Here is a 17,050-nt window from a genome sequence, read left to right as displayed (position 1 = left end):
CATCTCTCCCTGAGAGCCCAGTGGATGCAACCAGGCGTGGCGAAGCAGAGCCACTGCTCAAGCCAAAGCTCCGCATAGGTATTCAGTGGTATCCCGGATGATGAACTTTGCTACATCCTGACCATCTGCTAAGGCTTGGTTGAGGATAGACCAGACCTCCTCAGGAAACAGCTGTGCAATCGTGCCCGCACAGCAAACGTGTGCACGTCTCTTGTCCGGGAGCGTGAAGGAGCTGAATGAAGCACGCGGTGGGAGAGGAGACGCCATTTGCATGCACATCGCCTGTCCATGCGCGCACATGGTTTGTCTCGCCCAAGGCACCAGACCCACAACAATAGTCTCGCCAAGGCGAAGCAGCGCATGCGCTGCATTCGCTAGGCGAGACCGAAAATTAAGTTGGTACAGCAGAAGCAGCTTTTAGCGTCCATTCCATTAAACGTCTTTTTCAATAAACGTATGTGGCAACCCACTCCAATGCCTTCAATTCCAAAGGCAGAACATAAACATTGTAACCAGCCATTACGCAACGTGGAACTTAATGTAACCTTGTGCTCTTTTTTTAGGATGGCCCATAGTCAAACACTGGTGGCATACTCCGTGTGCCATTTGGAGCATAACGGAAACAGTGTTTTTATTTTAATCTGAACTAAAGCCGCGAGTGGAATTAAACAGGTTAGTCATTTTAACACTGTCTCACAACTCTAGTCATTGTGAATTCACAAAATAACTGTCCCACAAACTGTTCGAATAGCAAGGTTTAATCTTCAGTCTTGGTTCATGCTGATAAACCTATGCCAATGCCCTCCATTATGACCTAAAGGCACAAAAAATACCACAGGGTGTGATGTCGAGGTCTGATGCTGGACATGTTTCTTCTTGTCGATGTCACATTACATACTGGTTTTTTCGGATGTATGACGTTAGAACGCATACATTGACAACTAAAGATCATACTCGCGTGAGTGCCATTAAATTGAAAGTCGTGTAAAAGGAAAACCTTTCATAGGAAAATGTTTACACGATGTACGTCTGCTGTAAGCGGACAGCTGACGAGGAAGACACAATCAAGTGATATCAGCAACTCGGAGGTAAGATTGGAATACCACAGTTTTTGGTTACGAGGGCCTATTCTCGTGACAATTACTTTCCTGCGAGCTACTGGAAAAAATCTCTCCATCTGAAAAATCACTGAACACAGGATCACCTCAACTAAAATTCACATAAACCTTGATGAACTGTCTTGTTTCACTATTTGAAAGTCTTTATTTGAATTTTAAATGGTCACATCGGACTTATGACACAAAGAATGTTGTAGTACTCTTTTCTTATTTTTTCAAAGTGACAGCATATCAGGGTTGTGTCTTTACAAAGCTTTGAATACAAAAGGGTGGTGAAAGGGGTGTAAATAATGCGGGGTTTAGCCAAAGAGGACAAGGTAGGCCAAAACCAAATTTATCAAAGTTGCATTGTTAAAATGAAGTACGGTGTGTGGATAAGTATCATTTCAGGTAAACTTGGAAAACACAGTTTATCCATTTTCGAGTAATTATAAGAGGACAGAAGGTGCAAGCCATAATCAAGCAAGAACGCCAATTTGTGCAAGTCACAACGGTGGATAATCCAAGAGCATGAAGGCAGCAAAGCAGAACAGCAAGTACAGTACCAACTGAAGGCACAACCTAAACATTGTGCATTTTATAAACATGGATAAGTAAAATGAAGATTATAGGTTCCAAGGCAACGACAATGGCGGTCCATTCTAGCTCTATAGGTTGGCAAAATAGAGAACCAATAAGGAATGTACTGTTAACACTTACGATTACGATGTGTTTTAATGGGGTGTATTTGTATGAAAGATTGTATGAAAAGCTATGTAGATTTGGAATACATCCACTAACCCTCACTTCCTTCTTCCCCCTTACATCTTACACAACTAACCGACTTATTTTTGGCTCAGCACTCTAGCATACTACTTACTGAAAAGTGCTTCAAAGTCACCTGTATACATATAACAAGTTGGGGTGGGAGCAGGGAGGTTATTACATTAGATGAGCTTTTGAAGAAAAAAAATAGAAGGTGCTAAGCACAGCAGAGCCATCTCAAAGGTATTGCATGCAGTAAAACGGGAGGGGGGCTTACAAGGAATTGAATACATCTTTGAGTTGTAAGTTGGTTTCACAGGCCACTTTGCCTAGTCCATTCTGTTCCCAACCTCTGAGCTCTTGCCAGCACCTTGAACTACCTATCGCCAGTGACTGATCTGCCTTTTCAGTAGCAAGCGCTGCAGGTGAAGGCGGAGTGAACAGGCATGAAACTGGATATCAGCACCCCAAAACAGGTTGAATTTCCATCGACATCCTCGGGCAAGATGGGGAAAAACAGACTGCGATACATTTGAGCACTCTAAAGTATTTCTTTCTACACGAATGCCCGAGAGATAGAAGGAAGGAACAGCACCAGCAGTGTCAGATGAGAACTGCCCAAACGTGTTACTGCTGTAATTAAAGATTGACACGCACCTCCCGTACTCCACCCGAACAGAGGTGCGCACCAACATTCCACCCAGTCATTTTTTTTAAAAACACTAATAAACATATCCTGCCTAACAGTAAGGATGTTTATATTCCGGTGACATTGCAGGCTGCCACTGGGTTCATGCATTTCAATGTGCACAGGAGACTTGTTTTGCAAGATGCTCTGTAATGCCACCGCCTTCAACACTAAATGGAAGGACAGCCCACTAGTTTACACAGTCGTTGCGGAGAACGCATTACAATTCAGCACGAAAGTCAGAACATACATCTTTAGACTACTGGGCAAACATTAACTAAGTGCCAATGTAACCACTTTCCACTGCAAGCGAGTGGGATGGCATGTTTCAACCCAAAACAAGATTTTTGCCTTTTGTCACTTTTGGCTTGTCAGGGGAGGATTAAAAAGTGTTGTTTCACGTAGGTTTACGGTTCTTGCAGGGGCCCTGACTTAATGGCTTCAGTAAAATGCAAAGGACACATTTTGTGCGTCGTCCTACCCAAAATTAAAATTGGAGGATCAGAAACCAAAAAGTCCGTTTGACTTCTCTGCCGGTGCAAAATGAAAAGATGGCAGTATGGGCCATATTAAACACCCCCCCCCCCCTCACCATGACAAAGTTAAACAGTGGAAATTCATTGGGAGAGCAGACTAAAAGTCACATTTAAGGCTGTGATTCGGATTTTACTAGCACCCTACATTTGATCGTCCACATTATAAAGTAGTTGCGTAGTTTGATCTTTTTCAATTCAGTGCATTACGGTCGGATTTTATTTTCCTTTTCATAAAGCTGCTTTCTTCAGCGGCCACCATCCGTTCGAGTGATTAAGTGCTCAGAGCAGGGGAGCGGCCTTTGCTGCTGCGGCCAGACTTGCAGGCACTTTTCAGCAGTCCAGGGTTCAATAACCGATACTTCCTCTACAGTGCGGCGTGAGTCTTCCTCAGACTGTTTGCCATAGCTCATTCCGGTGTCCAAGAAAAGCATCCTTCATGGTCACTGGCGGCGCTAGTGCTCTCTCCACCACACTGATTGGGGATACAGAAGAGGAGAGTGGGGAGTTGGCTGCTGGGGGCCAGGGGAGGCGTGCCATAAGAGACCTTCATCTTTACCAACATTTGCCTCATCCTCCTCGCCACCACATAGTAATTTTCAGGGCGCTGGAGAAAGAAGAGTCAGGGGGCCGACACAAGGTTTGTTGGAGGCCTAGAGAAAGGGAGCCTGCACCTCGCTTCTGTGGTGTGTAGAGGTCAACTGTGGCCCAGGGAAAAGAATAGCGGTTTCTAGACATGGGAGATCACTTGGCTCAGGACGACAATGCAGGAGGTGGAAGGCACCGTGCAAAAATGCATGTCTGAAAAGGGTGGTGTCTTGTACACGGCCAGCTGAGTGTCTGGGGGGGGGTTCCTCTCACTGCATGCACGGGCCCCTCTTTACTGCAGCACCTTATAATGAAATCAGTACAGAGAGGTGGCGGGGTCATTTAGAATTGCTTTACGATTTACAGGAGGCATGAAGGGGTTCTACATCATGAGTACAATGGCCATGCTGGTTTACAGGCTATGGTATGGTGAAATCTATATCTAGTGCCCATTCTTCACCATTTCCTTTTCGAGTATATTTTCCTTTCATCACCCAACAGTCAGAGTAACCTTGAATGGGCCTGTAACACTACCAACTCAGGATTGGTCAAGAAAAAGGTAGTTCTGCTCCTGAAAGGCACAGTCTAGTTAGATGCACAAACTAAAATAAGCTGCCTCTATACCTCCATCCGCTAACCTAGATTGTTCTGTCATTGTGCCTGTATTATGCTTTTCCACACAATTCATATTTGGAAGAGATGAAGGACAGCCCAGAACATCAGTGTTTCCTTGCAACTGACCAACTTCATCTCCATCTCCTCTCCTCTAGGTCTTCCTAGGAATCACAACAGCACCTTTGCCTAAGCTACCTGCCACCTAGCCTTAAAATGTCCCACAGGTGCCCTTTACCAGTCCAACTAATGCCTCAAGTATATGGATTCTAGAAGATGTGTGCTACCTTAAGCCTTAGCACAATCTGCTAACTTGCTGTCATCAATGTATTATAATCTTAACAGGCAACCTGCAGCACCTCTCTGCAGTTGCCCTCATAACCAAATCGAGGGGCTTGGGCCAAATCTTCTTTCCACCTGCTCTCTTGACTACTCCATTGTGGTAGTGCACTAGGCTAGGCGGCCGAGGTTAACTTTTGGAGAAAGGGCCAGAGGTTTTGATCCAAGATCTCCACAATATGGCTTGATTTAATGGTGGTGCTGGAGGGGAAACTTGAGTTCCAGTTTGAAGTCTTTTCTGTTGGCTTATTGCGGCGGGGAAGCTCCATCACGATTAATGGTATTTTAACAGGAGGCTGCTCAGGCTTTTGAAGCAAAGGTGACACCATCACAAACCTCTTGCTAAACCATAACCATTTGTACATAATGATTGAAGCACACCAAGAGCATTCTTTGGACAGTCCTTGGCTCAGTCAGGTGCACAACATATCTCCAATTTATGTAGCTGGCAAGACATTGGGTTCCCCCTCCATGAGACATCTAAATCAAGTATTACTCACACATGGCCCTACAACCACAACAGGAAACTGTAATCAACATTGGCGGATTACTTTTTTTATTCTGTGCCTCAAAGGATTGGTGACGCTCAACTTCTAAGTATATTCAATGTTTGAGAATGTTTTAAAATAATTCATTTTCACTAGTCAATTAAAAGGTACCCTTTCTACCTGATCGATAAAAGAATTTCAGATAAAATTGATCAAAAGGCATAGGTCTCTGTAAAAACAGTAGAAACAGACACAGGCATTACTGGTTTAAATGTTGATTAGCTTAAATGTCCTGCAGTAGTTGGTCTGTTGCACAGGAGACTAAGTGTGACCATTTCAGAGTTATTTTTTGTAGGAACTGGGCACATGAACTGTGCGCCTTTGGTGGGAAATTCTTATCGTCTGACATCAAGGGCATTATTAGGTTTCAAGAACAGAAAGTATTCATGTGCATGTTTGTTTTGTCTCTGGAGAAGTAGACCCAATCCTCTGCAGCACAAAAGTTTTGGCTAGCAGTTAACAATATGCAGCATGGTTTTGTGAAAAGGCATGGCTGCTACTAAGTCAAGATAGGAATCCATAAGTAACATGTTGAAACTTGTACACACGGTTCACTAATGCAAAGCCATTACCGTTTGTGCAAGTACTCTAAGGAACTGCAGTCGGTTGTACACTGAATGTGCATTATAAACCATGATTGCAATGTAAATGTATGTTCACGTTTTCAAAATATCACAACTTGTGGCTATTCATATAAACTAGAATGATCACTGATCCTATATTGATACATGCAGAACTGAAGCAAAAGTAGCGATCGTTTCATAGTATAGAGTAACAAAATCTCATTTGAGATTTGAAAGGAGGCTGAAATTCGATTTGCTCAACTATTATGCAATTTTTAAGGGCAACCTCACATACCACTACTATAGGACACCAATTAATAAAAAATGTAACGCGTATCACTATTTAAAAAGAGAACGAAGAAACAGCGAATCAGTGCAAAAACTATTAAGTTCAACACTTGGGTCAAATTTAAATAAAATAAATTAGGGCCCCATTCTCAAAAAGAGTCACAAAAAAGCTCTGATTTTGCACCGGTGCAGATTTAGATCTTATGGGGACTCACGAAGAGTTTAAGAATGAGGCCTAGAAATAATACCCATAGAAAATGTCTGCGAATTCACATTTGCATGAGCAAATGTATTTACATACATTACCTCATGAGAAAACATGCGGAGCAAGAGTAAAATCACTTGTTATAATATTTAATTTTCTAGTGTGAAAACATTTTCCCTCACGGGGAAACGAGTTTCCCTACAGGACCAGCTTATTTTAGGAGGGAGTGGTCCTTTCTCCCCCTAGAACATTTTCCTTTTCCAGGCGTGGTGTGGAGTTGGTTAACGGCCTTAACGTTTGCGGGTGTACATGGAGAACGACAACTTCCAACCTGCATCCAGCCCACATGAGTAGTTATGCTCCCACAAAATACTTGGTTTGAAAAAAATCTTTTAGGCTCGCAAAACCATACTTTGCTTGCATAACGCAAGCTTATAGGCGTAGACAGCAATGAGAATTGAACCCAGAACATTAGGTCTTTGACAAGCCCTTGCAGGTCATATAGTTGCAAAATGTAAGCCAATCATTGATGTAACACATGGTTCATTGTCAAAATCATGGTAACAAGAGAACTGGGGAACAGTGAGATTAAGTGAATTGCAAAAGAATTACACAATGTGCTCCTGTGGAGAAGGTCAGACTGAGCAGTCGTGTTGATCAGTTATCAATCTTGGCACTGGACCTCAAGCACAATCTGGATTTATTGTAGAATTTTGAGAATTTGAGTGAATACGTAAAAGTAGATTCGTCAAGGCAATGTACAAGGCTCTTCCTTATAATCGAAGGTAAGAAGGAGAGCAGTGGTACAGTTAGAAGAATGGTACATCTTGAACTCTGCTATAATCAGTACTCTGACATAATGAAAGTGTTAGCATATTCAGAACCCTACTGTGGTCAAAAAGCTGCCCTAAAACGATCACATTCATAGACCGAGCCTGTGAATATAGAAATATTTATCACAAATAGAACTCTGGTATGTTCAGCGTCTTATGTAATCCAAAATGTGGCAAAATCTGAGACTTAGCCAGAATCAAATCCATTATATATTAGCACTGGCATAACTTAAGAGGATATCAGTGCTCAGATATAAGAATCCAGTCCTGATCTGTTGTCTCTCTGCGTGGATTCAAAAGGGACAATTGTAAGTAAGTATTTTATAATATTCCACACTCCTGGTTTGGTACTGCGGTGGTGGGCCATAAATGGAATATATAAGACCTCACTTGAAAGATGTGGTACATCTAGTCTAATTGAAATCGAACCGCAAAAGTACCAGCATCCAGTCACACCTTTCATGATGTGCTTCTTGAACCTCAACACTGATCACATTATAAGCAATGTACTGTGTAAGAGTGCCAATATAACCAGTTATGTAATCAATTACATCAAGTAGGTGATTTTAAGTGAGGTTATGAACAAAGTAAGGGAAATTGTGGTTGTCTCACCAACCTCATTTTGGAATTTTAGTAGGTTTTATGTTTTGTATCATAGCCACAGTGCTTGTACAATTATGACAAAGATTGGTATAACTGTACCATTTGCTCCAGTGGCAACTAGGAGTCATGTTAGTCTGATTTGCTTTGCATTTTCTCATTGAAGGTTTTGAACTCGTTCTTAACTGCCTATTTTAATAGAGCAGATGGGTCAAACCTTTATGCATGCTAAAAATGCAGTGAGCTGTGTCTCATAGTTACTGCTAGCATCAATCGGCAGGCAACATTTCTTCCTCGATTCAGAATTACACAACTTAATGCATCAGTAGGAACAGGAACGAAGAGCCCCTGCCCATCAGTATATGCAGTCAAAAAACATTTTCGCTTTGAACCTGGAGGGAATAGCATGACAATGGCAATTTCATACCACCAAATAAAACAAAACAAAAAACACACTTTAGTAAGCAACAGTTAACACATTACATGTTTGTTGCAAACTTGAGGGGGAACAAGAGCCGGGCAAAAACAATGGAAACTGGCCTCTCTTAACAGTATTCTCTACAAATATGCATCGCAAAGTTTCCCACCATATCTGACAAACACGGATATATGCCAAGCGCTGGGTGCATAGGGATTAAAACGGTCAGACATTTCATGTATTTTTTCAGACAATGAATATATGTATACATATATCACAAGAATACAGCATTCTAATAAGAAAACAGGTAAAGAAAACCTTTCTGGCAGGATTAGAAATAAATAAACGAGGGAAGACCAGAGTGACATTATTACACACCTAGGGTGTAATCATAACATACTGAGCATCTCATGTTGTTAACTGGTACAAATTGTAATCTTAAACTGACAGAATGGACCTAGAAGGGAAAAAGGGAAATCGTTCCCACAGTAGGCAACACACAAGATCAGTTTGTTCAAGTCATCATTCTCACAAAACGTGCTTCTTCTGCCACCAGTGATTATATACACAAGCAGGCAAGCAATTGACTTGGGTGCCTGTTTGCTTACCATTGTGCCGAAGGTTGATGAAGGGGTAGTTGGGCATCACAAGTTTATTGAAGTTGAACTTGTAAGTGAATCTTTTGCCTTTAGTTTTATGAAGGATCCTCTTGTTGTAATAATATCTACAAGAAGAAAATATTCTATATCAAAACATTATATCCTGCAGCTTATGATTTAAGTAAATATTACATTTTTGCATTTAAAACAGACACCTAAACTAATTCAATCGATGCGTGCAGCTAAACATGGTCACAGACCAAAAATAAAAAAAACACTAGACACTTGCTAGGCTTATAACGCAGAAGCACTGGAATTCTGGGCATAAGCCTTAACATCACTTGGAGTTGGGGACTGGCTGGTGAGTGGTGAAAAAATATTTAGTTAGGCTTAAACACCAGCGCCATTAATTTCCCTACACTGGATCTTAACAAGTGCTGAGGTACGTACAACGCAACCCTGGGTCACGTTGGTGCCATCCTGGATTGCGGAGGATCAGATTACAAATCTCATTTTCTACATCAGCGGTCATATTTTTTCAATTTCTGCCCTTTAGCCTCCATCCACTGATAAAGGCTACCATAACCCAGGAGGACTGAGCTCAAGGAAGCCTGCGGACCTCTAAAGGCCACTGCCACTTCACAAATTGAAGTGTGGGACAAGTTCACCTATGGGTTTGTCTTGCAACACTTGGGTACCGTTTGAGAATCAAGGATTTTCAGAGTTAAGCCCACTGGTCTTCTAGCATCATTTACCTCAGGATTGAAGCAATCCCGAAAAATGACCCCATGTCCTGTAGTACACCAGTATGCTTTCAATCTCGCAAGACGAATGAAGTCGAATGAAGTCTAATGTGTCTTACATAGTGTTTTTATAAATATGCAATGCAAAGTTTCCCATCATATCTGACAAACACAAATATATATGCCAAGCACTGCACCCCCCCACGCCCGTCATGGCTGGGCCAATCCCTCCATCCCCTCCCGTGTGGCTGCTGCCCCCCATCCCTCCTGCGTCGCTGCTGGGACATACCCTCATCCCACCCGCTTCACTGCTGGGAACACCACTCCCCATCCCTCCCGCGTCGCTGCTGGGACCACCACACCCCCACCATCCCTCTGTGTAGCTGGAGGGACATCCCCCCCCCGATGTCGCTGCTGGGACCACCACCCCTCCCCATCCCTCCTGCGTTGCTGCTAGGACCACCACCCTCTCCCCATCCCTCCCGCGTCGCTGCTGAATAGGAAAATGGCTACATAAGATAGGATGGTAAATCTATCAGAAGACCAGGGGCTGACAGGTCAGTCTTTTAAAACTGGAATGACTTCTAAATGAATGGTTAAAAAAGGTAGAGTTAAATTTGAACTCTCGAAAATGTTGTAAGACGTTTTACAAGCTGTGTGGTGAAATGTGCTGGAAATGCACACAAATGATTTACTGTTGAGAATGGATAGATTCCATAGTTATTGTAGGAAATTAGGATTCCAAGTGGGTGATGGACATTGTATAAAGGAGGGGAATGTGTAAAATTGATGGTTGTATGATGAGTAGGATGACAGTGGTACAGATGGGTGAGATTTTGTTAGCACAAAGTCTTTGGCTGTGAAGCACAAAGGACTGGTGTTTAAAGTACTGAAAAGAGAATGTTGAGTTTGGGTTAATTTTGAAGGTGAGGAATGAGCAAAGTATGTAGTGTAATATTTCGTCGGGCGTGCGTCATAGGTTTGATGATTCTTTTCTACAAGTGTAAGATTTCTTGAGTGCATTAATTACACCATCTTCTTGATAGTGCATGTGTAGGAAGGTGGATATCTGACTATATGTTTACCCCAACTTTTTGCAAAGTGTTTAGCTGGTTTTTGACTTAGTTGGCCTGGGATCCTGCTATTCAGGGCCCCAGTCTATCTGCTCTCTCTGTAAAATGGACTCCATGTACTTTAGGTACATACCTAATTGGGAATTGGGTCACCTTTATGAGTCCCTGTATAGTGTTACCATAGGTACCCAGGGTATAGGTGCATCCAAGGCCTACCAGGGGCTGCAGCATGTATTATGCCACCCCTGGCTGGCCATCCAAACTGACACCACAGGCTGATCACTCAGCTTGGGTAAGGTGGTGTAATCACCCCTTACTTAGATATAGTATATCTATATGTACCTTATATATAGACACATACGCACCTATAAGTCACTCCTATGGTAGGCCTCGACAATCCTAGAGGCAGAGTGCTTAGTTTTATGTGAGGGGGTGCTCTAGCATGAGCTGAGCCCTTCTGCAGCTTTCAGAACCATGTCCTTATAGCTGTTCTATGATATAGCCATACCATATACTCTTAAGTGCATTATAATCCTTGCGATTAATGCTAACTTTGGTTTGGCTTTATCAAAACATGTCGTGTAAGGTGTCAAACACTTTGGAATACTACCCCCCCCCCGCCAGTTCAGGTGGCAGGGGTAGCATTCCACCCTTCTAGAGGGAGAAGACATGTAGTTACTGCTTTACCCGGTTAAAGTTAAACAGAGCCTCAGCATCACAAAATGGTTGCTGCTGCCACAGACACGAGTGACCGCCTGCAGCTGGACGAAACTCCGGCGAGGGAGGCCTGGACAATAGGTTTCCTGTCGAGGGCGGTGATAGCACCTCCCCAGACAGCCTGTAGTGTATTGGGGCAGGGTGGGTTAAATGGAAATCTGCTTTTCCAGACACTGCCTGGGGCACACAAGGTGCTCCATGCATAGCCCGGTTCAAACCAGTTGCTGGGGCACTCCAACCCCGCTCTGGCGCAAAACAGGACAAAGGGAAAGGGGTGTAACCACCTCCTTCTCAGGGTCCACCCACAGGAGGGAGCTAGCAGGTAATCCACCCCTTAAAATTAGTATAAAGATAGGAGCTGTGTCTAGAGACATTAGATTATCCTGGACTGAAACTCTGAAACGAAACTCTTGGACCTTCAACGTTCTATACAGACTAGAAGACTGAAGACATCTCCCTTGTGGTCAAGGAGTGACCACCCTGTGCACACAGGCACCACCAGTAACTTGCCGGTTTGCTTTGTCGACGCTCCTGCCAGAACCCGAAGACTCAGCGACTGAGGAACTGGACTTCCAGACTTCTCCGACTCCGATCCACAGCAAAGCTGAGACCCGCGGCGGACACAAGAGACTTGGGGCCCGGACACCCTGGACTACCTGCACTTTGCTAACAGTGCAACTACCGAGGCACCCTCGCAGTTGTGCATTGAGGTTTGAGAAGCCCCAGACCTGAGCGCCCTTTGCACCGAAGCTCAGTCCTCCACACTCCACGAATGCCGCGTGGGGCCTGCTCTTGCATTTCAGCTCGACGCGTCTTCCCGGTTGCTAACCCGTTGGCTAGTTAGCGCTCCGAAAACTTCCTTTTGAAACTACACCGCTTGCCTGGTTGCTCCAGCTTCCCTGCGAAGGAGAAGCTCCCCAGACCTTGCTGGTCTGAACTGAAGCCCATCTTCCCTTACTGCGTGGATTGTGTTTGCCAAGGCTTGTTGGGTCCAATCCGGATACCAACACCGCAGTCACCTAGATCCTTCGTGGGACAGCTCGAATCCAGCTCCTGGTCGTCGTCGAGGCCTCCTGGCTGCAGAGACAAGCTTCACCATCTTCACCTGAAACACTAGACATCGCCTGGTTCCTTTCTGGTCACTGGCTAGTGACCCAGACTCTGTCCCCTCTGCTTTCAGATCCTTCTCATCTTCGATCCACCCTTGGATCCACCAAGACACTTTTCTCCAGGTCGCCTGCAGCACTTCTTTGCAGCTCTCCATGGGAAACGGCGACGAAACCCGACACGAAACGACACCTATGCACCCGGCTTCCCTGGGTGAGGTAACTAGAGTACTCCGGTGCTCCCGTGGGTGTTGACTCTCGAAGTGTCCTAGTTTAAAAGGGTTTTACCGTAGTCCATCCGGAAGTGTCCTTAATCAACTACTTTGTAACTTTTACGTTCCCATTATAACTATGGTAATTCGCGACTGTGTTCCCACACTGTACGCGTCTCTCGTGGGTCTCCTACTTCCTAACCTTTGGTTCTGTAGTGTAGCCCCAGCGATTCCCTAGGCCCTAGGCCTATTCACTATTCCTGAAGTGGTCCTTATACCACTTACTTAGTATATGCTTTGTGAGGCCCCTAGGACAGAATTGTATTTGTGCAACTTATAGTATGCTTAATGAGTAACTTGTAACGTATCTCGAACTCTGACCTCAAAGAGTGCAGAGGGGTTGTGTTAGTAATAAATACATCTATATTTTATATATTTCTGTGTGGTGTCCTTTCATTTGGTATTCAAGGGATTATATATGGTAAAACAGCTGGCTTCACATGCTCTCTGAAGTTTTAGCCTAAGACTGCTGGTCCATACTACCACTGGGATAACTTGTCTATAAGGTTGACTTTACAACCACCATCAATAAGGGTCGTTTAGACTGGGGCATGGTGCCCAGTAGAATAGTGGACATCATATGCCAGGCTAACTTCTCACAGCATGCATCAGAGTTTACGACTTGGATCAATGGCAGTGGTAGCTGGGCAAATGGATGAGTGGGTAGGTAGGTAAAGTAGGTGAAGGTCAAGTGCTAGCAGAAATATTTTTTCAAAAGGTGGCAATACCTGCTTTTATGGTGAGATGACTGAAGTTATTTCAGTAAATCAGAGATGGTTTTTAATGATATTTTTCTACTTGAGAGAGAGTTGCTAAGGGGTTAAGAAGAGGTATGTTGATGTACAGCAGTCAGATGAGGAGTGATCAAAGGCAGATCGGCAATCTGTAGGTGACTTGATGACCACAAACATTTAGTGGTTTACTACAGCAGTGGGCAGGAAGAATGTGTAACAAGCAATAGAAGGGCTGTAGTTTAATAGGATAAACACAAATTTTCTAAAATCCTAGGTTCAAATCTCCCAGGATCTTGTAAAGGTGGAAGCAGCAGAGTAAAGAATGGATTGTAGATGAGCAAGCAAAATGTCCTTGGATCCAGGGTTGCATTTAACAGCTAGGGGGCAGGGGCCAACAGATGGCCAAGTTGACTACATATATCACTTCCTGAGGAGGCCTAGCTAGAAATGTAGGACTTCGCAACTACCCCAAAACCGAATCTGGGAGTTCTGGGAAAGAAGGGGCGATCTTGGGAATTGTTTAGAAAGGAAAATGTGCCTCTTATGAATAGACTATTTGTGAGAAGTTGGCCTGATATATGATGTTTCCAATTCTGGAACCACCTTGTATCAGTCCAAATAACCCCTTATGGTGTCCGGTTGTAAGTCAACCTTGTAGACAAGCTATCTTAATGGTAGCATAGACTAAGCAGCCTTAAAGGCTCAACTCAAGAGGTCGTGTTAAGCGAGCTGTTTTACCAATCACAGTCCTGTAATACCAAATGAAAGGACACCACACAAGTATATATTATAAAAATATATGTATTTATTTCTAAGAATAATCCCCAGTACTCTTTATGAATAAAGGGGCACAAGCGTTAAATCAAAAGCACAGTATAACATACAAAGTTGCACAATTATGGATGAGGGCGGGGGGCCACTCAAACCATATATTAAGAAAGTGGTATAAGTGATACCAATTGAACAGTGGTTAGGCCTAGGGCATCGCTGGGAGCAGTCGGGACAAGCAATGCTGAAGTCGGGAAAAGCCCGCGGGATTCGGGTGCAGTGCTGAAGCACACGCATGCACCAATGTTAAGTCAATGGTGCGTAAAAGTTACACAAATAGAGTTTTAGGACACTTCCGATGAACCTAGAAAGTCAAAACTTAAGACACAGACCCTAGAGGTGTGTACCAGTGTGGGAACACCGGCATTGCAATGTTACCTCACCCACAGGAAGCGGGTGCACAGGGTCGAAGTGGCGTCGGGTTTCGTCACGCTGGTTCTTGGTGCTTGAAGCTGAAGATGCTGCAGGCGCTGTGAAGGAGAAGTGTCCGGTGGGATCCAAGGGTGGATCGAAGTCGAAAAGTACCTGAAAGCAGAGGGGACAGAGTCTGGGTCACTCAGCAGTGACCAGGACGGAACCAGGCAATGTCGGGCGCAATCAGGTGGTTGTCGAGGAGCTTCTCTCCGCTGCCACGTGGGCTATGGGGCATCTGCGACGTCCAGGAGCAGGTCACGATCTGTCCCACGTAGGCTCTCACCGTCGGCACTGTCGGCTTCAAGATTGGAGCAAACAACACTTGGCAAAAGCAATCCACGCGGAACTGGGAGATTGCTTCTCACTCGGACCAGGAGGGTCAGAGCGGGGGCTCCTTTTCAGGGGAGCTGGTGCAAATCTGGAGCAACCAGAATCGCAGGTCGTATTTCACTTTGTCGGCACAGGGACCACAAGCCGGCTGGCAAGTGACCGGGCCAACGCGTTGAGCCAAAAGAAGCAGAAGGGCCCCACGCAGCACTCGTCGAGTGTAGAGGGGTGAACTTCGGTGCAAGAGTGGCTCAGGGTTGGGGCTTCTCAAACCCCGGTGTACAGCTTCGAGGGTCACTCGTGGGCTGCACGGTCAGCGTCTCGTGGTCTTTCCAAGATAGCGTGCCCCACGCTTCCGGTCGCCTCCACGGGTCTCAGCTCTGCAGGGACTGTGGATCGGGCTGTAAGAAGGCAGGCAAGCTTGATCTCGTCGATCTCTGTCACTCGAGTTCCGGCGGGAACTGCAACAAAGCAGACGTCGAGGTGCTGGATGGTGCCTGTTTGCACAGGGTGGTAACTCCTTGACCACAAGGGAGATTCTTCAGTCTTCTACGTTGAGTAGGATGTCGAAGGGTCCAGAGTTTCGTTTCTTATGTTTCATCAGGATAATCTGAAGTGCATTGGCACTGCTCCCATTCTTATACCAATCTAGGGGGCTATGGGTAGGACCCAGGAAGGGGGTGGGTACACCCCTTTCCTTTGATCCAGGCCGCACTGGGACGGGGGCTGGTGTGCCCCAGAAGCGGTTTGGCCGGATTATGCAAGGGGCAGCCTTGTGCGGCCCAAGCAGTGTCTGGTTTCTTTCAAACCTCCCTGCTACAATCCACTATCTCCTGTCTGGGGTGGTGTGACACCTCCCTGTGACAGGAAACCCTTTGTCCAGGCCCCCTTGGCTGAGTTTCGGTCAGCTACAGGGGGTCAGACCCGTGTCTGTGGCAGAAGCATCCATTTTGTGGATCTGAGGCTCCTTTTAAAATTAACCGCATTTCAGTAAAGTAACATGTCTTCTCCCTCTAGAGGGGTGGAATGCTATCCCCGTCGCCAGGACTGGCGAGGGGATAGTATTCCAAATCGTATGACACCTTACACGACATGTTTTGATAAAGCCAAACCAAAGTTGCTATATAACCGCGAGGATTATAATTAGGGCTCCCGGTTTTCCGTTTAAACGGATTTTTACATATAAATACAGACGGAAAACAAGTCTTCCTTTATCTGTATTTATATATAAAAACGGGAAAATACTAATATATTTTGTCATGACTTCAATAAATCACACCCCCGGCCATCTGGTGTCTCCCCCTCCTTAGAGGGTTAAGAGGTGTCAGCCCAGCTGAGACAGCTTCCTGCGCGCACACAGCTGCACCCGAGTACTTCACAGGTCTTTGAAAGACCATTTACATCTTAATGAGGCTTTGTTGTTCACCCCTCGACCCCTGCCTCTTGACTCTGCCGATTGCTCCAGCACCCGTCTTTTCCTCTCAGACTCGTTCTCGGGCCCGAGGCGGGGTTCGCTGCCGAGGTGGGTGGAGAGGGGTGAGAGCAGCGCCTACAGAATGCAGTGCCCAGGCCCTTGATTAGAAGCTCACACGTCACGTCTCTTTTTGTATTTAAGTTGAAAAGGCACTGCATGACTTGTGTGCTCGTCACTCATGAATATAAGTGAAAGACGTCCCATATTAATAATTTTTGCTTCGAATCAGAGTGCTTCTATTTCTAGGTACTCACTGTAAAAAAATTGAAATCTGAATCAGCCATGTTGGTCCTCAAACGCATGGCCTACAGATTGTTGCATTTCCTAGCAGCGAGCTTTTAACTGACAGAGGCATCCGGCCAAAAATGGTGGTTTAATCACTACTTTCCTAAAATGTCTGTCTAAAATTGCAATTGTAATACAATTACAGACGCTTGCATGAGAAGTAACTGACACTACTATGCTTCACATTATGTGGATCATGTGTGGGCAAACAGCATTGATAATTAACGATATTGCAGGGTACAGTCATTTGAAGTAGGGAGTTACTGCAGTGTTAAAGGCTTGTTTCCGTGAGTAGAAATTGGCAGCAGAATAGGTGTTAACTAATCAGATTTGAACACATTTTGCTCTAGGCTATGGTTTTCGTGGCCAAACGTGTGTGGGTAAAAATTACTCGTGAGTTT

At 44.8% G+C, this 17,050-nt stretch overlaps 1 protein-coding gene across 3 annotated transcripts in view; it reads right to left on the bottom strand.

Moving 5' to 3' along the window:
- ETV3 (ETS variant transcription factor 3) overlaps nucleotides 1–17,050 on the bottom strand; it is a 158,097-nt gene that overhangs the window by 59,214 nt on the left and 81,833 nt on the right. For all 3 annotated transcript variants that reach the window (XM_078670204.1, XM_078670206.1, XM_078670205.1), the window contains exon 4: nucleotides 8,686–8,801. In XM_078670204.1, coding sequence (XP_078526330.1) covers nucleotides 8,686–8,801 — 116 coding nt within the window. The remainder of the gene's footprint in view (nucleotides 1–8,685; nucleotides 8,802–17,050) is intronic.

The sequence above is a fragment of the Lissotriton helveticus genome, chromosome 12 (assembly GCF_964261635.1).
Source record: "Lissotriton helveticus chromosome 12, aLisHel1.1, whole genome shotgun sequence".
NCBI classification, from domain to species: Eukaryota; Metazoa; Chordata; class Amphibia; order Caudata; family Salamandridae; genus Lissotriton; species Lissotriton helveticus.
The sequence above is the reverse complement of the archived record's forward strand: the minus strand, read 5'-3'. Positions and strand labels throughout refer to the sequence as shown.